General features: G+C 36.5%; 1 protein-coding gene across 6 annotated transcripts in view; it reads right to left on the bottom strand.

Moving 5' to 3' along the window:
- LOC129762853 (otoferlin-like) overlaps positions 1 to 24562 on the bottom strand; it is a 301153-nt gene that overhangs the window by 19164 nt on the left and 257427 nt on the right. For 5 of the 6 annotated variants that reach the window (XM_055761426.1, XM_055761439.1, XM_055761431.1 and 2 more), the window contains 3 exons: positions 4780 to 4936; positions 4531 to 4717; positions 4096 to 4468 (listed from right to left, as the gene is read on the bottom strand). In XM_055761426.1, coding sequence (XP_055617401.1) covers positions 4096 to 4468; positions 4531 to 4717; positions 4780 to 4936 — 717 coding nt within the window. Of the gene's footprint in view, positions 1 to 4095; positions 4469 to 4530; positions 4718 to 4779; positions 4937 to 23400; positions 23486 to 24562 lie in introns of all 6 variants that reach the window. The other variant, XM_055761421.1, reaches the window with a different exon arrangement.

Below are 24562 nucleotides of genomic sequence, written 5' to 3'. Positions count from 1 at the left end.
TATTCTCATATTTTGTTTTTTTTTCATATTTTCGTATTTTCAATTTTGAGAATTCCAAAACTCGTATTCTCGTATTTTCGTATTTTTGAATTTTCGCGATTTTGATGGTCCAAGTTTCAAATTTTTTGTATTTTTAGAATTATTGTATTTTTGAATTTTTGCATTGGTTGTTTCTGTATTTTTGTCATTTTTGTTTTTTTTTTGTGTTTTGGTGTTTTGCATTTTTGTCTGTTTTGCATTTTTGTTATTTTTGCATTTCTGTCGTTATTGTGTTTTTGTCGTTTTTGTATTTTTGTCGCAAAAATTTGTATTCTCGTATTTTTATAGTTTCGTATTTTTGAGTTTTCGAGATTTTCCATTTCTTTTTGTATTCTCATATTTTCGTATTTTTTATTTTGAGAATTCCAAAATTCGTATTCTCGTATTTTCGTTTTTTTGTAATTGCGTAGTTTTGAATTTCCGAGACTGAAATTTTCGTATTTTTTAATTTTTGAGATATTGAATATTTTTTTTATTTTTGGCATTTTCGAGATTTTGATGGTTCAAATTTTTAAATTCTCGATTTTTTTGAATTTTTGTATTTTTGCATATTTGTGTTAGTTGTTTCTGTATTTTTGTCGTTTCTGTATTTTTTTGTGTTTTGGCGTTTTCCATTTTTGTTTTTTTTGTATTATTGTTATTTTTGCATTTCTATTGTTATTACATTATTGTATTTTTGTCTTTTTTGAAGTTTTTGTATTTTTGCCGTTTTTATATCCTTGTCATTTTTGTATTTTTCCCTTTTTGTACTTTTGCCGTTTATGTAGTTTTGTCGTTTTTGTATTTCTGTCGTTTTTGTATTTTTATCGTTTTTATTTTTTTTTAGCTTTTGTATTTTCGTCGCTTTTGCAGTTATGTTGTTTATGAATTTTTGTCGTCTTTGTATTATGGTCGTATTTGCATTTTCATCATTTTTTTTATTTTTATCGCTTTTGTATTTTGGTTTTTCTGTGTATTGCCTTTTTTGATTTTTTTTTTGCGTTTCATATTTTTGCCGGTTTGGTATTTTTGTCATTTTTGTATTTTTTATTTTTGTCGCAAACATACTTATTCTCGTATTTTCATAGTCTCGTATTTTTCAATTTTCGAGATTTTGAATGTTCAAATTTTGAAATTTTCGAGTTTTTCCTTTTTTTGTATTCTTATATTTTGATTTTTTTTTTCATTTTTTCGTATTTTAGATTCTGAGAATGCGAAAATTCATATTCACGTATTTTCGTATTTTTGTAATTTCGTAGTTTTAAATTTTGTATTTTTGTATTTTTGTATTTTTGTATTTTTGTATTTTTGTATTTTTGTATTTTTGTATTTTTGTATTTTTGTATTTTTGTATTTTTGTATTTTTGTATTTTTATATTTTTGTATTTTTGTATTTTAGTATTTTAGTATTTTAGTATTTTTTTTTATTTTTGTATTTTTGTATTTTTGTATTTTTGTATTTTTGTATTTTTGTATTTTTGTATTTTTGTATTTTTGTATTTTTGTATTTTTGTATTTTTGTATTTTTGTATTTTTGTATTTTTGTATTTTTGTATTTTTGTATTTTTGTATTTTTGTATTTTTGTATTTTTGTATTTTTGTATTTTTGTATTTTTGTATTTTTGTATTTTTGTATTTTTGTATTTTTGGCAGACTTATCTCACTTCTTAACTAGGCGAACCTAGCCAGAATTTTCACCTGCCCCCGGGCTTCTGAATGCCAAAGGGGGACTAGGCTCTGCGGAATGCACGTATCTGCATGCTCGTGCTGTTTCAGTCCTGACCGAGAAATTGTCGGACAATCGCGCAGGTGCTAAGGATGACCGACTTTTGGATGCCGGCCAATTCCTTCTCCATATTCAACACCTTTAGCGCTTCCAGAAGTGTCTTCGGGACAATTCCAGTTCCAGAGAGAACGACTGGAACAATTCTTGGGACCTCCCTTAGCCCCCACAGTTCCTTGAGCTCCACGGCCAATGGTCGGTACTTGCAGATTTTGCGACCGTGGGTCTCCTCCAGATTCTGGTTCAGTGGAATAGCGACATCGATGATGGTGACTTTGCGGTCGCTCTTGTCGTAAACCATTATATCTGGCCGGTTGTGGTGGATCGAGAGGTCGGTCAGAACAGTGCGATCCCAGTACAGCTTGAAACGGTCATTTTCCAGGACAGGTGCAGGCAGGTACCGGTAGTTTGGTACGTTGTCTTCCAGTAGAGCACATTGGAGCGCCAGTTGTCGATGAACAATACGGGCCACGTTGTTGTGGCGCTCGGTGTAGGCTGCGTTGGCCAAAACGGGACAGCCTCCCATAATGTGCTCTATGTTTTCACCTGGTTGATGGCACATCCGGCAAATGTCATCAACGTCTTGATGCCAGACGTACCGCCTGCAGTTTCTCGTCGGCATTATTATTGATTTTTGTATTTTTGTATTTTTTTTTATTTTTGTATTTTTGTATTTTTGTATTTTTGTATTTTTGTATTTTTGTATTTTTGTATTTTTGTATTTTTGTATTTTTGTATTTTTGTATTTTTGTATTTTTGTATTTTTGTATTTTTGTATTTTTGTATTTTTGTATTTTTGTATTTTTGTATTTTTGTATTTTTGTATTTTTGTATTTTTGTATTTTTGTATTTTTGTATTTTTGTATTTTTGTATTTTTGTATTTTTGTATTTTTGTATTTTTGTATTTTTGTATTTTTGTAGTTTTGTATTTTTGTATTTTTGTATTTTTGTATTTTTGTATTTTTGTATTTTTGTATTTTTGTATTTTTGTATTTTTGTATTTTTGTATTTTTGTATTTTTGTATTTTTGTATTTTTGTATTTTTGTATTTTTGTATTTTTGTATTTTGGTATTTTTGTATTTTTGTATTTTTGTATTTTTGTATTTTTGTATTTTTGTATTTTTGTATTTTTGTATTTTTGTATTTTTGTATTTTTGTATTTTTGTATTTTTGTATTTTTGTATTTTTGTATTTTAGTATTTTTGTATTTTTGTATTTTTGTATTTTTGTATTTTTGTATTTTTGTATTTTTGTATTTTTGTATTTTTGTATTTTTGTATTTTTGTATTTTTATAGTTTTGTATTTTTGTATGTTTGTATTTTGGTATTTTTGCATGTTTGTATTTTTGTATTTTCTTATTCTCATATTTTTGATTTTTCATATTTTTTAATTCAAAAATTCGTATTCAAAAATTTGAATTTTTGTATTTAAGACATTTCGAGTTTTCGTATTATAAAACTTTCGAATTCTTGAAATTTGAAATTTTTTCGATTTTTCGTATTTTTGCATTTTTTGTAGTTTCGCATTTTTACATTCAAACAATTCAAATTTTTTTAATTTCCGAGATTTTGGATGTTCAAGTTCTGAATTTTTTTTTTATTTTTTCGTATTTTTGTATTTTTATATTTTTGTATTTTCGATTTTGAGAAATTCCGTATTTTTGAATTCTAAAATCTTTGAATTTTGTAAATTTTGATAGTTCAAGTTTTTAAATGTTCGAGATTTATAATTTTTTTCGTATTTAAATATTTTCATATTTTCTTTTTTTCAAATGTGAGAATTAAAAAATTTGTAATATCGTGTTTTCGTATTTTTGCAGTATCGTATTTTTGAACTTTCGAATATTTGAATTACCAAATTTACGAATTTTTAAATTTTCGAATCTTTGTATTTCTTAATCTTTGAATCTTTGAATGTTTGAATCTTTGAATCATTGAATCATTGAATCTTTGAATCTTTGAATCTTTGAATCTTTGAATCTTTGAATCTTTGAATCATTGAATCTTTGAATCTTTGAATCTTTGAAACTTTGAATCTTTGAATCTTTGAATCTTTGAATCTTTGAATCTTTGAATCTTTGAATCTTTGAATCTTTGAATCTTTGAATCTTTGAATCTTTAAATCTTTGAATCTTTGAATGTTTGAATCTTTAAATATTTGAATCTTTGAATCTTTGAGTCTTTGAATCTTTGAATCTTTGAATCGTTGAATCTTTGAATCTTTGAATCTTTGAATCTTTGAATCTTTGAATCTTTGAATCTTTGAATCTTTGAATCTGAAGAAAAACTTACCATTCTTATCGGTGAAAAGTTCCACATTGTCCGTGATTTCAGTCCTAATGGCTACCAGCAGTCGGGCTCGGTAGCTGACACCTTCTCCCAGGCCCGTGTTCAGGTTGGAGTGTTGATCTAGCAGGTTGTAGTCCCGCGTCGAACCGTACAGATGTACGAACGATGGCCCGTAGGTGGGTAGAAATCCTTTCTCCCCGTCATTCGAGATCTGCTTCAGGTCGATATAGTGCGTCCCGATGATGGACGGTTTCATCGGGTCTGCGTCCCGCAGTTGAATCTTGATGCGTTGACAGAGCGGCGGAAACATCTCCGTGAACACCAGCTGTTCGTTCCAGGCCGGACTGTACGAAGCCTTCTTGACACTTGTTTTGCCCTGTGTACACGAAAAAGCATTCAGAGTTTCATTCCAATTTGATTCAAAGTGGTTGAACTCACGCTCAATCCGGCGAAGGACACCTGAACGTATGGATTAACCAAATCCTTGGCTTCACCGGTGAAGGCCCGCTTGACGTTGGCCATGAGCGATGAATTCATCCGGGGTAGTCCGTCCGCTCGGTAGATTTTAACGATGAACTTCGCCCGCTGGCGTTCGATGGGGACTCCGTCGGGGAGTAGAAGGTTTCTGCAAGAAGATAATCAAGGGTCAAACTACATCCGTTGGTGTCGATTCGGATCGCCACTTACGCCTCGATATCGTCCGGATCCTTCTCCGACTTGGGAGGAACTTTCACCGTGTCGCCCTTGCCGATGATGCCAACATCACACTTGAGGTAACCCTTGGGTCCGGACACTAGGTCCTCCGGATCCGTCAGCAGAGCCCACTTGTGGTAGAATTGATGATCTGATATTGCAAAAATGTTGATCATAAACTGTATCAGCGTTAAACCACAAAAGGACTAACACAAAAGAAAGAGGTGCGTCAATCCAAAAGTCAATAAGCAAAAGCGACAAAGATATCTATTATATTGAACTGTATCAACAGAATGTCAACATATCCATGCAGTAGCTGTGCGTCAGTTATTTGGTTAATGGAATGATCTGTTGGAATGAGAGACACCTAATTAAACCCGGACATCGACCGACTGTTTTGTTGTTGTGTTTGACGTTTCTCTGAAAGTTTGCTAGGGGGAAGATGCCATGCAATGAATGGATTCCGGCCTCTCTATTTGAACGAAGAAGGCAAACGATGGCTATCACTTGCTCGTCCTTGGTCTCTTCTCCACTCTTCCTAGATTGGGTATTCAGCCCACCCCGGGAGGCCAGCAGTAGGGCAATAGGTGCAACAAGTGGCTGAATGTTGTCAACATGGAGAGGCGGAAAATTGATGAGGAAATGAAATCACTCGTGGCGGGGGGCTCGCCGGAAGTAATGATGTGGTCAGCGAAGGCATTAAGATGTCGGGTGGAGGATTATATGAATTATATAAATTTACGTGCGTGATAAAAGATTAGTGTTTCCTTTAGTAATTTATCGAGTTTTCAAATATAAAATTGGATGTTTATTTGGATGACATTGTTTGTGGACTTATATTGTTTTATATCAGCGAAATAAAGTTTTGAGCGCTGTTTTAATAGTGTATTTTTGATTGAAGGCTGAGAACATACTGAATGCAATGTGAAACGTTGAAGCGAATTCGACGATATCAAAATGTAAGCATGCCATGATACTTTGAAAGTTTGAGCGCATCAAAGTTCACATTGGTTTCCGCCAAAAAAAAACTGTTAGTAGGAAAATTTTGAAATCACATCAATTTTATTTCCTAAATGACACTGCCAAGAGATCGTAGTTGGCGTTGCTAGTCCAACTGAAATTAAGTAGAATGGCAGGCAGGGTTGCCATAATGAAATCTGTGTTTTTGGTCTCAGAAAATCTTTTTATCTGGGTTTTTTTTCAGAAAATCTGTATCGTAATCTGTATTAACCCATTGCGGTCATTTGTCTGCTCTCAGTCGTCACAGCAAAGAAGTATACTAATAGTATAAATTATGCAACAATATATCAGTTCACACTTTTTCTAAACGAATTTTAATATGTTGTGAACTTATTCATGAACCAACACGGTGCTACTATGAATAATGGATAACGATACTCAGTATGAACAAAAGTTGTCATCCGTGTTTGAGAGAAGGATTAATGGTAAACTCCATGTATTGCGGCGAAAGACGGCAAATAATTATTTTTGTGATACATGCGAAAGATATCACACGAAGAAGAATTATAACAAATATTTTTTAGACATAAACATAAAAACATTGTTTAGTGAATACTTATCAGACGTTTTTAAAAAACAAACGAATCTTGTTCATCTTTCATAATCTCACAAAGTTTTACTTCACTGCTTTTTCAAGTAAAAATGATTGCGACAGGTACGACACACATGTCGAAATTTGATACGACCCAAAGGATAAAAAATTTTAATTCAAAAATTTTAATTCAATTTTAATTCAAATTTCTTAGCTTTAGTAACATTGGTTGATATAGTTATTATGCATTTGACGATGTTGATGGTATTCACGCAAAAATCGCATCCAATGTGATTTAGTAGAGAAAAGATGAACAGTGTTATTTATTTATTGTGAAGCTAGCCGATGACGCAGACTTTTGCATCATACCGCCTTAGATTGAACATGAGAAAGCAGTATTACACACTACACATGAATGCCAAAATGACTCTTATTCAGACTTATTCGAATGTTATATGAATAAAATTGGTGAGTTGGAGAAAAATATTATTAGGATGAAAAATTGAAAAATCTGTAAATATGCATGAAAACCAAAAAATCTGTATCTACAGATTCTTGGTTTCAAAAAGTTTGAAAAATCTGTATAAATACAGATAATTCTGTAGATATGGCAGCCCTGATGGCAGGTGTCATTTTAGCCTCGCCATTGAAATTACTTTGTATCGCTATGTGAAGAAGCTGCGGTTGACTACGAATATTCCAGTTGCGTTACAGAACGATTCTTCTGCGGAGATTTTCTCGAACCAAGTGTAAAGGGTGTGTCACATCAAATTGCATCACGGAAAAAACGCTGTAGAAATTTAATTTTTAGGAATTATATCTTCAGCTTTCGCTTATAATCAGATAAGAGTGTATAGATCACGTTGGCCATGCTTCACTGTCAATTTTTCGTAAATTTGGAAAAATGTCGTCGAACGAAAAAGAGCGTCGTGAATTAATCCTGCGCACTCATTTCGAGAATCCGGAGTTGTCACATCGGGTCATCGGTAAGATGCTGGGAATCGTCCAATCCACGGTCAGCAGAGTACTAAAACGATACTTCGAGAACCTAACCATCGACCGGAAGGTGAAGAACGGCAAAAATGGATGCTCCGTCAATGAAAAAGATCACAAGCGCGTAGTTAAGCAGTTTAGACGTGATCCGAGAAGTTCGGTCCGGGATGTCGCCAATAAGCTGAATTTGTCAAGTTCATTCGTCCAGCGGACCAAGCAGCGGGAGGGCCTGCGTACATACAAGATTCAGAAGGCTCCTATCCGCGACGAAAGGCAAAACATGGTGGAGAAGACGCGAGCTTGGAAGCAGTACACCGAAATGCTGACGAAGCCGCATTGCCTGGTAATGGACGACGAAACCTACGTCAAAGCGGACTTTCGTCAGCTGCCGGGCCTGTTGTTCTTCTCCGCAGAAGACAAATTCAGCGTTCCGGAGGAGATTCGCAAGCAGAAACTATCCAAGTTTGCCAAAAAGCACATGGTGTGGCAAGCGATCTGCTCTTGCGGAAAGCGGAGCGCCACCTTAGTGATGACCGGCACGGTAAACGGGCAGGTTTACCTTAATGAGTGCCTACCGAAGCGCTTACTGCCACTATTGAAGCAGCACGAGGGCCCGACCATCTTCTGGCCGGATCTCGCTTCGTGCCACTATTCAAAGGACGTGTTGGAGTGGTACGAAGCCAACGGGGTCACCTTCGTGCCAAAGGAAATGAACCCGCCCAACGCGCCGGAGCTTCGCCCAATAGAGAAATATTGGGCGATTATGAAGCAGGCCCTCCGGAAGAACCCAAAAGTTGTCAAATCGGAGGCGGACTTCAAGAGAAAATGTATTTCTGTTCAAAAAACAAGAAGTGGGCTATATATGTGATATAACCGCAAGGTAGACGTAGGACTATCGTTGGCTCGGCAATAATTTATTTGAAATTGGGTCTGATTCAATTCTTGAATGAATGAATGAATATTTTGAAAAATTGTTGAAAGTTTTTCTTGTTAGTGTGTGGATGGATGAGTATAAGTATGGAATTGTTATTAACATAAAATTCAACTCTTTCGAAGTTGTTGGTGGTCCCGAAACGAACCGATGGAATTTGAGTGGCCTTGTAAAAGCAACTGAAGATGTTTAATTCATGATTCATTTTTGTGTTCGTGAGAATGACACGAGGTTTTTCATGATCACTCCATACGCAGAATAGAAACTGAGGGTGCCATTTCACGGTGAAAACGAAAAAAAGTCTATATAACCTTGCATAAACTTCATTTCGTTTTTATCGTGATGTGGCAATTTTTCATGACTGTTCCATGCGAAAGCAGAATAGAAACAGAACAGATTGTATCGCGGGAACACCAAGTCGAATGAGTAATTGGGTGCGAATAGTCCTTCGCTCGGACGCATTAACACGCGAACATTTTTTCACAACTGTTCCATGCGAAAGCAGAACAGAAACTGATGCTATTGGATCCGAATGCGTAAATGGGTGCGAATATTCCTTCGCTCGGACGCATTCACACGCAAACAATGTTTCATGACTGTTCCATGCGAGAAACTGATGCGAGTGGAAGTACTCACGCCTTGCGTGTGTCCGCTATGGTTTCCCAAACACTAATGCAAGCGAGCAAAATAAATCACAGCTCGCATGTATGCGCTATGACGGTTTCTCCAGGTACCTAGATTTTGCATCCGTGTTCGGGAACACATTGCGATCACCAATCATCAATGAGCTAGATTGTTATGATTTCAATAGGTTGCTTTCAAAACAATTTTTAAGCTATTGAAACGATTTTTTGGACCAATAAGTAACAATCATATAATTCGTTGACATTTTATCTTTCTGATGAAGTGATTATTGTACCACTCCATTCAACCAGTAAAGAGGTATTACCGTTCAAAACCTTGCAGTCCAGCGTCACTCTCTCGTTTTCGAAACTTTGAACTTACACCCGGTACAGAAATGAAAGACGTAGTCCTACGTCAAAAACTACAACCTGACGTTGTACAGAACCTTATGGACGGGGTAAAGAGGAAGGTGCGAGCATACGGGCTTGGGCTCGAAGTATGACAAAAAAGAAAATGCCAAAAGTTGTTTAATAGTTTTTATTTTACTGTCTAAAATTTTCAAAAGGATCGGTCTACTGGGCGAATTTCTACAGCGTTTTTTCCGTGATGCAATTTGATGTGACACCCTTTATGCGATTAATTAAAAATCCCTCACGAGACCGTTCGTCGTATTTTTGTTGATGTTTTGGGCTTAAGGAAAGTCAGTCTTTTCAATACAATCAAGTGGCTGAAGGCATGCTTGAACGATAGAACTCTGATTCCACGTTCATCCAACGCATAATTACTGGCAACAAGACAAGGGCGTACGAGTATGACAGGTCGACGAAGCAAATTTCCGCTTCTAGGGACCCGTTTTGACAGTATTGAAGACATACAAACGAATTCGCTGCGTGAACTGAAGGTAATTCTTGAATACAGCTGTAAAAAGTGTTTCGATGACTGAATTGTTCATTGGTAAAAGTGTATTCCTTCAGAAGGGTTCCCATTTTGAAGGCGACAAAATAAATTTAGATGTTAAATAAAGCATTTTCTTTATAAACACAAATTCCCGGTACATATTTGACGAAATGTATGTTTCGGAATGCGTCTGTGCATTTGATTTTGTTTTCCACACAAAATTTGATACAGATTCTTTGATCCATTTTGACGTAGGATTACGTCTTTCGGGAACATATTGGGGTACAAATCGAAAATCTAAAATCGAGCACATCCTGAAAATTGTCCAATTTCAAACGCTTATAGCTCAGTCATTTCATGATGGATTGGTAAAATTTTTGCGTCAATCGATTTCGGCACTCCATAACAATTTTTTTACATTGAAGAAAATAATATAGGTCATGAAACTAACTATCGAACAATTGAAAAATCTCAACCCCTATCGTAACGGAAATACCCACTTCTGATTGGTCGAAAATGACGACACATGCGGCGGGTCCCTAACAGAGACATCAAAATCAAGCTGCCTGGGGGGAAATCGACATTGCAAATACATGAAAGTAGGGGGAGCTTTTGTTCCCTCCGAAAAGTGTTCCCTAACATAGACATCTAAACCATGCTGCCTGGGGGAAATCGACATTCCAAGTACATGAAAGTAGAGGGAGCTTTTGCTCCCACCGAAATGTGTTTCCTAACAGAGACATCAAAACCAAGGTGCCCAGGGGAAATCGACATTGCAAATATGTGCAAGTCGGGAGCATTTTTATATTGCAAGTAAGGTGAGTGATACGATTAATTCTAGCAAATAAAATTTAAATTTGGAAATTAAAGGTTGGTTGCTTCGTAAAATTTCATATCAATGACCGATTGTGTATTGTGAAAAATTTAGCACAAGTGTAAGTGTAAAATTGTATATGGTAGCAGTTGTGTTAGAAATGATCGATATACGAAACGATTTATTTGAATTTGACTAAACAAAAATCAAGGTATGTTCCCGCTCGAAAACGGGTCGTTTGATTTAAACTGTCTGTTTTGTTGTATCCATTTTCACCCAAGAAATGTTTATACGGCGAGAAAAATTGGAAAAGTGAAAAACTATTAGAAAAAGTGAATATGCTCTACATATAGTATTAGTTGTTGTTAATCCAATTAAAATTCGCATTGGTTTGAATAAACACTCAGGAAGTAAAAATTATAAAAGAAAATTACCTTTTCCATTTCAAATATGTTTTCTCTATATTAAAGTCACATGTTCTTATTGATGAGAAAAAGTGATAATTGTGTTGGGTATTGGTAATTATCTTATATTACATTGATGAGTTTTTTTTTTCATCCATACATAACACAGGAGGCATCTCGTCTAAAATCACAGAGGGCGGTTTTCATCATATCTCGTTCCACTTCGGTATCTTTTATCTGACACGCACTATCCAACGACTGTTTACCATCCTTCTGTCATCATCACTCGGTAAACTCTGGTGGAGTGAACAAACAATACCCAACAACCAAATAAAACAGACCCCCTTTCAGGGCCACCAAATCATTATCAAAGAGTTTATCGATGTAATTCTTTAAACGTATCCAAAATCAACAGAAAGCCAAACGGAATCCTATGTCAACTATGCGGTCGTGTCTCGGACACTTTGACTTTTTTTTGAATAGGCGAAATTCGAAGATGAGCCAAAACACATGCAAGCAAAACGACTATCAAAATTAAGTGAGCACTCGAAATGAACGAGTTTGCCAGCACAATTGAGTGACATAAGTACCAACATAACGCCTCAAAAATATAAAAAATCAATTATACGTAATGCGCGGAAATCCAAAAGTCGCGATACTTTTCGGGCAGACTCTCGTACAAAAAAAAAAAAACTATGGATGGGTTATACCTACGATATAACCGTAAGGTTGACGTAGGACTACCGTGGGCTTAGTAATCAATTGTATTTCTTCAATTATCAATAATCCCACCTCGGATGATCCTCATTGGGTGCGATATTGTCGCTGCGCAGTGCTATCTTTTGTGAATTGATTAAATTATTGATTAAAATAGTTAATGAATGAAGCTATTTACGAATTCAATTGCAAACAAATCTCAATTCAAGTCAATTTATGCATTATGGTAGTAAACAGTTATCAACAGTATCGCAGTAAACAGTTATCAACGTTTTGCCTAATCATCAAACAGTATGAATAGAAGTTCAGTGAGCTGGCGGCATGAAGGGATATACAGTCTCGACAAACCGAACCAAAGCGTTGCATTTGTACCCGCATTTGTAGACCGTGATAACAAAACGAATTCTGGAGTGTTAAAATATTTGGGGGTATATAAGTATTGCCGACTTAAATGTATCTGCAATGCCGATTCTCCCATCTTCTTGGTTTCGGAATCTGTATTGGGAAAACACATTCCGGTTAGCAAAAATGCAAGCGAGTACAAAAGTTTGTATCTTTTCACAGGCTTCATGGTTTTGAAGTCTGTGTTAGGAAAACATTCCAATTAACAAAAACGCAAACAAGTACGAAAGTTCCCACTGCTTGCATCTAAATTTCTATGCCGACTTCCACAGGCTCCATGGTCTTGAAGTCTGTGTTAGAGAAACATTCCGATTTCCCGAAACGCAAGCGAGTACAAAAGTACACGCAGCTTGCATCAATTTTGCAATGTCGATTTCCTCAGGCTCCATGGTTTTGAAATCTGTGTTAGGGAACATTCCAATTTCCAGAAACGCAAGCGAGTGCAAAAGCACCCGTAGCTTGCATCTAATTTGCTATGCCGATTTCCACAGGCTTCATGGTTCTGAAGTCTGTGTTAGGGAAACAGCCACCCATTCCAGCGATCGTACCTCAATCGTTGCGCAATCGTAACTGAATGGATTTCCGAGCGGCACTCGCTTATATACCGATTGGTGTGATTTCAATTGCCTGTTTTGAAGGCAATTTTAGGGCTATTGAAACAAGTTTTTGGACCAAAAAGTAACAAGCATATGACGCGTAGACATTTTATCTTTCGAATGAAGTGTTTATCATATCATTTCGTTCAGTTGTTTAGGAGTTATTAACGCTCAAAATCTCGTTCTCCGGCGTAACGCTTTCGTTTTCGAAACTTTAAACTCACACCCCAGTATAGAAATGAAAGACGTAGTCCTACGTCAAAACGTTTACTGCAAAGCCAATCTGGTGTTTTTTTCCGCTCTATTGTCATGTGTAACCGATGACAGTGTGAAGACGTGCACCAGACTGGTTCGCACTGTTCTCCCATACACCATCTTTTTAGTGCCAACCACCTAAAGGCTGGTTTAGAGTTCCCGTGAACGTGAAAACGAACAGGTGGTGAAATAGTACGATCATTTCACGGTGAACTACTTTGCGAACAAACAACTCAAAAACTCGTGGTGAAAACAATGTTTATGTTCACGTTCACGTTCATATTAAAAGTTCGCCAGTAAACGTGAAGTAAATAAATATCGAGCTTCAATAAAGTAATTCGGATAAAATATACAGTTGCTCACGGGCCAACCCGAAGTAACGAAGTTTTTCAACCCGTGCAGAGATTCGATTGAATGAAATTGCATCCATATTGAAATTTTCATTGAAAACTCGAGAATTGAACATGAACGGGGAAATATTTTGACGTCTATATTCATCACTATTTTCACGAGCCAACATCTCGATTCCACGGTGAAAATTCAGAATCGTCGTGAAATATTGAATTAATCCACTTTTCAAACATGAATTGTGTATAAATATGTTTTCCAACTAGAAAATGTTTCTTCCTATCGTTTCACCAATTTCGTGGCGAAAACGGAGGTGGAACTAATAAATAAAGCTAAGAAAGTGCAACTTGACTACGGCGTATCTTAATTCCGTTATTTCGGGTTCTCCGGTATTCTTCACGAATAGATCCAGTCCAGGAAACAAAAATTTGAAATTATCGTGAAGCATCAGATGAAACAGGGTTCCCAGATTTCAAGTGGATTGAGCTGATGCCTTAATGAGAACAAAGTTAGATCAGATAGACAATTTATAATGCTCATTAGATACAACCTTTCGTCATAACAGTTCAACTTGTTTTTCCATAGTAGCAAGTAGTAGAAAAATAAGCAGGGCTGTTCGAAGAAATGTTAAATAATTATTTCAAGAACATGAACAAAGTGGATGCTTTCATGCCAGTAACACCGGCTGAGTGTATCCTATGGTTTACCTTCCCTACTAACACGTTCCTAAATTCCCGAGGCATTTATGAGAGGTCGTAGAGTTCTCTGCATCTCTCTTAAGTAAATGTCGAACTAACATTCCTTCCCTTTCCTTAGCAGTTGCAAGGACGTGGCCAGGACAATTCTTAACTGTTGGAAAAAACATGCCTTCATCTAAGAGATATTACCAATCATCAGCAACGAATGGAGGCTAGTTTTTAACATAACAGTTCTGAATTCGTACCACCTACGATATTGTGCAACTTGCTCAATGCTAATGCTAATGCTAATGCTAATGAACAAAGTGGATGCTTTCATCATTAAAAGCTGTTACGAGGGCGCGTTGCAATTTTGTATCCTGTATTTCTCTAATACAAGACGTAACAACTGGCTTTTTAAGGCGCATTTATACGTTGCTAGTAGCTGACTTGACAGTGAGCTGCTACTGGTCCGGTGAACTCGCTTGAAAATTGGTTGACTTGCCCTGTCCGTTCACACAGTGTGAGCTGCTGACGAGAAACTAGATACTACAGCATTGGCTCACTAGGCATGCCAGATGTTTTTTCAAATGTCCATCAAATTGTCAGAAACAGCAAGTAGGTCCAAATTTGACAGATGATTGATCCGAAATCGACTTCTCTATTGGCAGCTTTCGTCTCGGGTCTTCAGTTGCATTTATCATTACACAATTACGAAATAGACGCTGACCGTGTATAAAAATATTTCGTGCTGAATTTCCGAAAAAGCAGAAATGCAAAAGGATTTGGACCAGCAATTGGATGCAAGGAAAAGGAGCAACTAATACAATATTGAAGGAACTCTACGATGATGATCCTCTAGAGTACAGAGCAGTGTTGAGAAAAACACCTGAATAAGTGGAAACACTGTTGGATTCCATTGGCCCAACAATACAACGCCAAGATACACTCATGAGGGATGCTATACTTGCAAGAGTGAAATTAAAAAACGACATTGATGTGCCTTTCTTTTGGAATATCATTCAAATTGTTCTCGATATTTTTGACGTGGGACTACGTCTAACCGGAGTATATGGGGGGTAAAATGAAAACCTAAACACAGAACATGCAGGAAAAAATGAAAGATTCCGAATGCTTATAACTCGAACATTTCTTACTGGATCGGAAAGATGTTTGCATCAATTGATAGGGAATATTTCTATCGCAATTAATAAAATGTTATTTTTCATTAGATAAACAATAAAGTAACTGTAAAATGTTAAGCGTTATCTAAAGGCCCTAACTGCCTCATTTTGATTGGCCCGATCTACGGCTTCCCTAACACAGCCATCAAAACCAAGCAGCCTTGGAGAAATCGACATTGCCAATACATGAAAGTATGGGGATTTTTGTTCTCACCGAAATGTGTTCCCTAACACAGGCTTCAAAACCAAGCAGCGTTGGAGAGATTGGCACTGCAAATACATGAAAGTCGGGGGTATTTTTGTTCCGACTGAAATGTGTTTCCCTAACACAGACTTCGAAACCAAGATGTCTGGGGAAATCGGCTCTGCAAATAAATACAAACTGCGAGTTCTTTTGTACTCGCTTGCCTTTGTGCAAACTAGAATATGTTTCCTGCACTCGCATGGTTTTTGCATTCCGGAGTGTTTTTCTAGCACGGATTCCAATAGCGAGTACGAAACACCACGCTTTGGCACGGTTATTCAAGATTGCATTGAAGGATATGCCTTCATATCTTCTGCTCGCTGAATTCCTACGTCTACCATTTGATGATTAGGCAAGATGTTGATAACCAATTGCTGCGATGACGCCTATGGATTAAACAATATGCGTTCGACGTACATGCCAAAATCGGAACTGAGTGCCTGAAGTTCATCAAATCAAGCAAATTCGTGGTTCGAGAAATACGTACACTTGAGAGATGCAAACTTCAGAAGGAAACGTTTAATAAAATAATCGTTTGATAATTCTTCCGTTCACATATTTTGTCCTAGACATCATACTAAACGTAAAAGGACTGTCATTAAATTTACTTGTAACGAAGAACATTATCTATTACAATGCATGAATTGACCTTATATGGAATTATACAATATTTTTACTCACAAAGCAAATATATTGAATTCAATTGAATTCGGGAATTGTTTCATTCAATCAAGAATTTAATCAATACAAACAAATGATTGCGCTAAGCTAAGGTAGTCCCACGTCAACCTTGCGGGTATATCATAGATATAACTCACCCATTTTTTAGAATTTCGAAAGCATACATAGCTAAGATAATTCCGGAAGTATGTGATGCTATAAATGGCAGTCTAAAAGATTTTTTTTAATTTTATTTATCTCGCCTTGCCAGCAGCTTCGTGTATCAATTTGTGAAATGAAAATGGTAGTAGATTTGCAGGAGGAATAAATACGCGTCAAAAACTAAAATAAACAATGAAAATATACTTTTTTAAATCGAATATGTATCCTGTTTCTTAGAACAATACTTTTTTTGCAAGTTGTACTTGAATTTTGAATGAAAAGTGTGCCTGATAATGATCCTATAGTAGAGATTCTCAAGAAAACAATCTCAAAAAGAAAACGTGCCCCGCCAGCGTGCAAAACAAAATAACGATTTCGTTCAGAAACTATGAGGGTTTTATTTGTTTTTCCAATAATTTCCAAGTCTATAAATATCTTCGCATATTTTCAAATATCTCAAAAATAGAGACATTTTTTTTATATTTGGCATCCCTGATTCGAGCGCTAAATTCTATTTTTGACGTTTTGAGGGATGCGAGTGCGAGTAAATTCAAAAAACTTTGAAGTAGCTCGCACGCCGGATCACACATGACACTAACTGGCATGATGTGTTCACACGGTGTGAGTAGCTGCACTACAGTAACCAGTGTTGGTAATGGTTACCATCCATAGTATCACTAATTATGGAGACGTATGTACTGTGTCATTAATGAACATCATAACATGAACAGTCAAAGTACCGTCGACCTAAAAATGTCATATGACATTTCGGTTTTTTCCGTCTTATTCATTAGCTGTTCATCGTCCCGTAATTAAACAACAGTGTTCACGGGGAACGGTCACCGCTTGAAACGTTCATTCAACACATTTACACTTGATAGGGAATAGTTTGTCGGTTGCTTTGATCTAAACAATCCGTCTAAATATCATCCATCGTGTATGGATGTGTGAGTGAGAAGGTTGATGTATGTGTACAGCTACGCTTGAATGCAGAATCAAGAGAGAAGAAGAATGATACCACTGCAGTTTTAATGTCAAATGACATTAAAACTACAGTCAAAGTAGCCGGAATTAAAGGATGGTTATGAGCACGAATGGTAGAATGGAAATAGCATATTTTCACCGCTCTTCTGGGTACGTTCGACAGAAAGAGAGAATATACAAACGTTCAATTGATTGCCGTGTTTGCGGCTGTGCGTTTATTTCAGAGGTGACTGTTGGAACCGAGCAATGCTTTCTTGGTCACATTCGCAATACATATTGAGCTGTGACTCTCGCGCAAGAGCAGTATGTGATGGTTGAGAGAAATGTCGACCGTTTACAACACTGACAGTAACTGACTAGACTGACTCGTGTGTTTACTCGCACCGTCTGAACCCGGCTTTACTATTACACTTCTACCAATGAGGTACATATTGAGGTTAAGCAGTAGACGAAGTATACTTATATTCACATGCAAAATTGTTTGCTTTCTTTATGAAATGTATATGGAAGAAACAATACAATGTTAAAAATACTCACGGTTTCATGATGATTTGAGCTCAATTTCTCATGAAATCTTGCAACGGTTTGTTTTTTAACAGATGGCAATTTTATTGTTACTTATTTCCATTATTTATATGGTAAAAAGGTCCAGAGAGCAGTCGTATTCTTAGTCCTCGGAATCATTAACATTTCCGGTGAAATGCTGCTTAATTGAACAATATTTTCCCATATCACACACAGCGACACTGAGAGCCATAGTAATATCAATATGGTAAAACCAATGAAAGTTCGTTCGTTTCTATGGCCGTGGGGGAGTGAAAATGTTGTACTGAAAAATCACTTTTAATCGTATTTTTCAACGTAATTTCACAAATATCCACTGCATGCTGTCACATTACATTCATAATCAGCGGGAACTTGGTAGGTAGGCAATCGAATATAAACACCACTACTGTAGCGTCTTAAATGCAGTGGACTGTAAAAACTGCTGCATTTCCCGCTGCGCGATTCCAAAGCTGCCTTAACGCAGCTTGCCCAGCGAGTGAACCAAATTCCCCCCGTGGGCGCGATGCAAACTGCCTTCATTGCAGTGATGCAGCGGGGATTTTCCATTCGCATGGAAACTTTAACCTCACTGTGGCGGATCGAGGGACACGTTGTTTTGGAGACAAAACACAACACACACTTAAACTATACTATGTACATTGTATTTCTTGTATTGTATTTTTGTATTTTCTTGTTATTGCATTTCTCCTGTTCGATCTTGTTCGAACAGGAAGGCGATAAAATGCACTTCAGGGCGTTGCTTCAGTTTGCGATCAATCCTCTCTTCAGTGCGCTTGCGACTGAACAACTACTGACGTCAATATTTGAGAAATAGTTATGGCAGCGCATGCTATGTCGCTCGGAAAACCACCATCTTCATTACCTTTTTTCCAGGACATTGCACTTCTACCCAGCGCGAGCAACAGGAATGCCGAGCTGCTCCAAATGTCATGTTTCCAAATGAGAAAAAGTTTCTGAAGGCTATTTTTTCACATCCCTAACACATGTGTTCGTATGTGTATTCGTATCATGAATTGGATACATTTGGAAGATGTAAAGCAAAATTGTTGCGTATTTCACAGCAAATTGTCTTTTTCTGTCATGCTTTATCATGAAAACCAGTGTGAGAGTACATATCGTGAGTACATTTTGTCCAAGTGTATTTCCAAGTATTATTGGCAATCCTTTAAAATTTACCAATCAGTAGCTGGTCTGAAAACTGGTCCGAAATCGACTCCCTATTGTCTGGTCTTGTCTTAGGTAGGGTAGGGCGGGGCTAGTTGGTCATTTTTGAATAAATTTGGCTATAACTAACCACAATGAAATTTACCTTCTACCCTGTCAATGAAAAATAACCAGAGAATCAATTATTTGACATTTTTCTTGTATTTAACGTTTTTATATTTCATAATAAATTGACCAATTAACCCCACACACAGGGTAAATTGGTCAATAATAGGCATGTTTTTTTAGCAAATAATAAACATTTTTCCATTAGAAGTTTCCTTCATAATAAATAAATAAATTAAATCAAAATAAAAACAGCTAACTGATATCATGTAGCAAGTAAAAAAACAAATTAATGAAAATTTCGATTCGATTCGATTCTTTGTTTTTAAGAGGCTTTAAACTTTGCAGTTCATTCGCCTCTTATGAAAATTTCGAATTATCATCGTTGTTGAAAATTAGTCAGTTAGTTAGTTAGTTCGAATTATTGTGACATTGAATTTCTATTATTTTGGTCCTACTATACAATAGATTAACCCAGATCTTTCAAACGACCACTTCACAAATCGAAGGTTTTCCGGTCACATACCTTTTCTACAATTAGTTTAATCGATATGGTTTGAGTTACGACGCACAACCGCTTGCATTCTTGTTGCATTTGTACAGTTCGCCCCAAAGTATGTAGAAATAGCCTCCAGGTATGCTAGATTACTCAATGCATTATTGTGAGTTCTGATATTCAATGTAAGCGTTTATTATATTTAATGAAAATTTTACAGCAAAAAATATGAAAATGACAATTATGTTGCAAGTGGTTTGTGTGGTGGTTGTCTCGTTTCAAATACAATGGGATTAGCAGTAAAACAACTGCTTTCTATATTTATTAATAGATTGCGTAATGAAACACGGCATACCTGAAAATTTTATATGCGTTGCTCCCAAACGAGCAATTTGTGTGATCAACTAGCCCCTCTATATATGAAAAAAGATTATTCATTAAAATTCAATAAAAATAATTTTAAAAGCGATTTCCATTAACACTTAAAGCTAATACGTACAATATACCTTTGTTTTACGTTTGAGCCGATTTTTTTCATGGTTATTAACCAGTTTTAGAACACATTGTAAAACGCGCAAACCGTGAATGATTTTTGGCAAAATCGGAACCATGTCCGTATTTTTTAACCTACTTAACACAAAGTTTTTCCAATTTGTTTATTATATTTTATCGGCAATTCGCTATTTTTCATCCATAGATCGCTAATTTTATGGACGCTCAGATTCAAGATATCGTCATTGACCAACTTACCCCTATGACCAACTAGCCCCGCCCTACCCTATTTCTCAGCCTTCAGTGTTTCCAGTTGTCACGTGTCAAAGTATGTTTGATTATTCGGATGGAGTCACGAGGTAGTTCACGATACGTTAATATCTGTAGAACAATTTGCGACGCGTGAAAGCATTCCTATGAGTGAAAGAAAACCGTTTTGAAGGTACGGAAACATTCAATTGATCGTGGCACAAATCTTGGAGGGATGTATTGTTGATACCTTAACGAATGTGCGCGAGTCGAGCGATGGTTATACAGAAAATGGGTTTGTGGCTGCTCATAATTTGCACTATTTATGACCCTTGATGATCGGGGTTGAAATATATGAATCTTTCTTTCATTTAGAACGGAGCAATGTTGATTTTGAATATCTTTGTACAAGATTCGCCACAGTCTCGTCGACCACTTGTCAGGGAAACGCCATGCGGTCTACACAAATGTATGAGAGATCAGAAGCTCTTGTTTCAACCCTATTAACAATTAATTAACAATTGAAAATTTTATAACTATTAATATTGGTATAGACCAGAGTTTCTCAAAGTGGTCGATATCGACCCCCTGGGGTCGATTTCGGTTTCCCAGGGGTCGACAGAAACGAAAATTGATTTTGGGGGTCGAAGGAGTCTGAATATCGACCTCTATAAAATAACACAAGTTTTTATTTGAAATTTTCAAGATGCTCCATAAGTTATGTTACGTGAACCACACTGTTATTAGAATGACCAAGGTTGCCACATTTGATCCTGTAAAATTTTCTGAATAAATCTGTATCAAAAAACTAATGGGAAAAATGCAAATGGTTTATTTTGATTTTGAATTTATTGTTCTTATTTATGGTTTGCTTAAGTCGTATCAATACAACAACAAAAAAATCATAAAAAAGGTTTTCTCATAATAAATTATATGATGGTTATACATGGTTTTGTTGAACTTTGCTTTTCTTAAATTTTCCTTCAATTTCATCCTTGATGCTCCTCCTTGAGCCGGTACATAGTTCTTTGCTTTCAAAATAGGATCCATCATTGTGATAGTCAACCGATTTCAGAACATTGTTTTGTTGGCATTGTGAAGCGAGAATATTCACTCAACACACGCTAATGGATGTGGAATTATCAAAAAGTGTCCCAAAAACATACTTAGCAGGAATGGAGAAGTGAGGTGACATTTCATATGGTTCAGCACAAGGCGCCTAGAAGTGTATCCTAAGGTGGGCCAACTTGCTAAAACAACTCTTCAGCCATCTTGGAAGTCTACTGTGTTTTGTTTTATAAACAAAACACAATACGCTAGTGCCGAAGCTCGCTCGTGATCAGTCTGTCTCTTTCACGCTACAAGCAAATAATTCTCCTTCTGCTTTCTTCCGTACTGTTTTCATATACCGCTCCCCTAACCAACAACTAACCAACGAAACGGCCTCACCTAGTACCATAGACCCGTCTTGGTTCAGCATTTTTATGAATCAAGGTACATAGGTAAAAAAAACAAAGTTTATTAGTAAGAAGGTAGACAGAAAATATGAACTGTAATTAATTGAACATTTTAATTTGAACTTGAAAAAATATCTTTAAATTCTGTATCCTTGCAGAAAATCTGTAATTCTGTGTATACAGATTCTGTATCTGAAATTTGGCGAAAAATCTGTAACAGAATATTCTGTATATGTGGCAACTCTTTAAATGACTGATATGTTAGTAGAAAATATTATTGCTGTACATTTTAAAAACTCAACAAGACGATGAGTGTGCACGCGATGAAAATAAAAAAGTACAAAAAGTACAAGATCAAAAATTCGGCAAGTAAAATACGTGAACAGGTTCGTGCAAGGTAATGTGTTTGACCGTACGAGTCCTTCAGGCATGTTTAACATTTCTCTGTATTTTGAATATAAACGCGATTCAACACGAAGGAAGTCATCATCAAATTCTTGTCCAAACTTTCTGCTGATATTTTACTGTATAACAAGCTTCCCCATAGGTTGCAATTTCATATGCGTTCTGAAATACGTGACAATAAATCAGTACTGTATCACATCCATTGAATGAGCCAAGGTGATGATGCAAGAAAAGTTGATTATCATCAGCACAGATGAGGCAGGAGTACAACCAAGGTTGTCATATGTTCTAGTTATAACGAAACATTGAAAAACAATATCCTGCGATGTGAGACATTGCTGAAAAATATTTTCTCGTTCTTCCATCACCATACTTTGTCAAAAAAGACTTCATTATGGTTACAAACAACGCAAAACCGAAGGGAACCATTTGAAAATCAACGAACGCGGATATTTGAGGCTTTAACTAACCAATATTGAACCGTATTTTGATATTTTGGTAGTTATATTTACTAAATTTTATCTCTATTTATTTTGTTGAATATGATGAGGAAATATTTTTTTTTTGTATTATAGTGACTTTCTAAACTTTTGGCTGGTTTGTCACATTACTTCCATTTTTTGGAAGAATGTCGGGAGTGTGAATTGAACTCGCGACCTTTTGGGTGAAAGGTGCTCATATTACCACTACGCCAGATCGCCTCTGTGAAAAAATAATGTCAAGTTCACTCATTAACCAACTGCAATGTTTTCAAATTGATAATTATTCAGAACAAAAAAACTAAAGATAGGATTCTCAAACAAATTTGGCAATGGGGGTCTAAGGTATGACTTATTTCTGGAAAAGGGGTCTCTTGCCCAAAAGAGTTTGAGAACCCCTGTTATAGACAGTTAGGGAGCGGTTGGTGCGAAAAGTCTCGTGAATCCGTCAATAAATGACTGAGCAATAAGCACTTAAAATTGAACAATTTTTGTGACGCGACGCGACGTTTAGTTCTTCAATTTGTACGCTCAATATATACCCGAGAGCCACGTCAAACACTTTCCTGAAATCAGTCTCATTTCCAGACCTCGTAACTTTTTGTCCTGATTGGTTACCTTGTTTTGAGTGCTAATGTGATTGTAATTTGAATGGCAACTAGTATCATCCGACAATAACTGAAAGCAATGGACAAGGAACGCAACAAGCAAATGCAACAAGCGAGCGCCGCCGTCCCGCCTCAAATTCTATTCTTACCTCTCTGGTGCCAAAGCGTCGCCACATCCAGCTTGAACGATCCAACAAGTCGGTTTGTTTGGAAAACTCCGCGGTTTTGCAACACCTTCGCGTGTCGCATCGATTGTTATGATTTTGTGTGTATCCACGTGCGCGGTTTGTGATTGGGTGTAGGCGTGTGTATGGTGTGAATACAAATGCGATGATGGTGCCGATGTAGAGCATGAGATAAACATGGATGACAACAGCAGCAGCAGCAGTCAAGGAGCGTGTATACACACATGTATGGGATATGAACACATCACGTAAAGAAGGTAACACCGAACACATAGTTACGAAACGGGGACGAAATATTCGATATGCCAGGCCACATAAGATAAGAAGAGAAGAAATGGAAGAGAAAAAGATATTATAGAAAAATACAAAATGTAAGTAAAAGAACACACTGACGAGACATGAAAATTGAACTGGATACTGAATCCAGAATATGAGTCCTACAATCTACGATGGGAAAATATTCAAATGTTCTATTTGAATATCATTACATATTTGATGGCGGTGCTGCCTTCGGATCGCAGTAGGCAGCTAAATGTGTTGGTTTATATTCTGCCCCAAAATGACGGATGCATTATTCATTGCAACAGATTGACATAGGGTGAAAATATGTTGCGAAGAGAAGTGTTTGACTGCACCTTGCTGTTTGAGTGAATTTTAACTGTTCATAAAGTGCATAAATCGTTTTAAACTTCCAGCTATCCGAGAAGTACAAGATGGACAAAACGATATGCCAAAAGTGCTGTTTTGTCAACAATTAATTTTAAAGTGAGAGTGGTGAAACGTGTTTACAAATATGCTGCTTCATATCCATGATTTCCTTCGTTTCACACCAGTTTATTATTCAGTAATGTGGTAAAATGTTTCAGAGAGTTCATCATCGGTAAAGGAGACGCGCTTTTAGCACCAACACTGAGAGTCTATGCAATAACAACATCACTCCGCTCGTGTTAGCGCACAGTTAGCTAAGGGACAGCCTTCCTTCCTCCCGATAGCTTTCCCACCCGAGCAAGGATCGGAGATGACAAGCAGCTCCTGCAAATTGTCTCCGATGTCACACTAATTAGATTTACAGCTGCACAAAATTCATTAACAGACGCTGACTGCGGGGCAAACGGGACGTGTGGAC

This window comes from Toxorhynchites rutilus, chromosome 1 (assembly GCF_029784135.1).
Source record: "Toxorhynchites rutilus septentrionalis strain SRP chromosome 1, ASM2978413v1, whole genome shotgun sequence".
NCBI classification, from domain to species: Eukaryota; Metazoa; Arthropoda; class Insecta; order Diptera; family Culicidae; genus Toxorhynchites; species Toxorhynchites rutilus.
The sequence above is the reverse complement of the archived record's forward strand: the minus strand, read 5'-3'. Positions and strand labels throughout refer to the sequence as shown.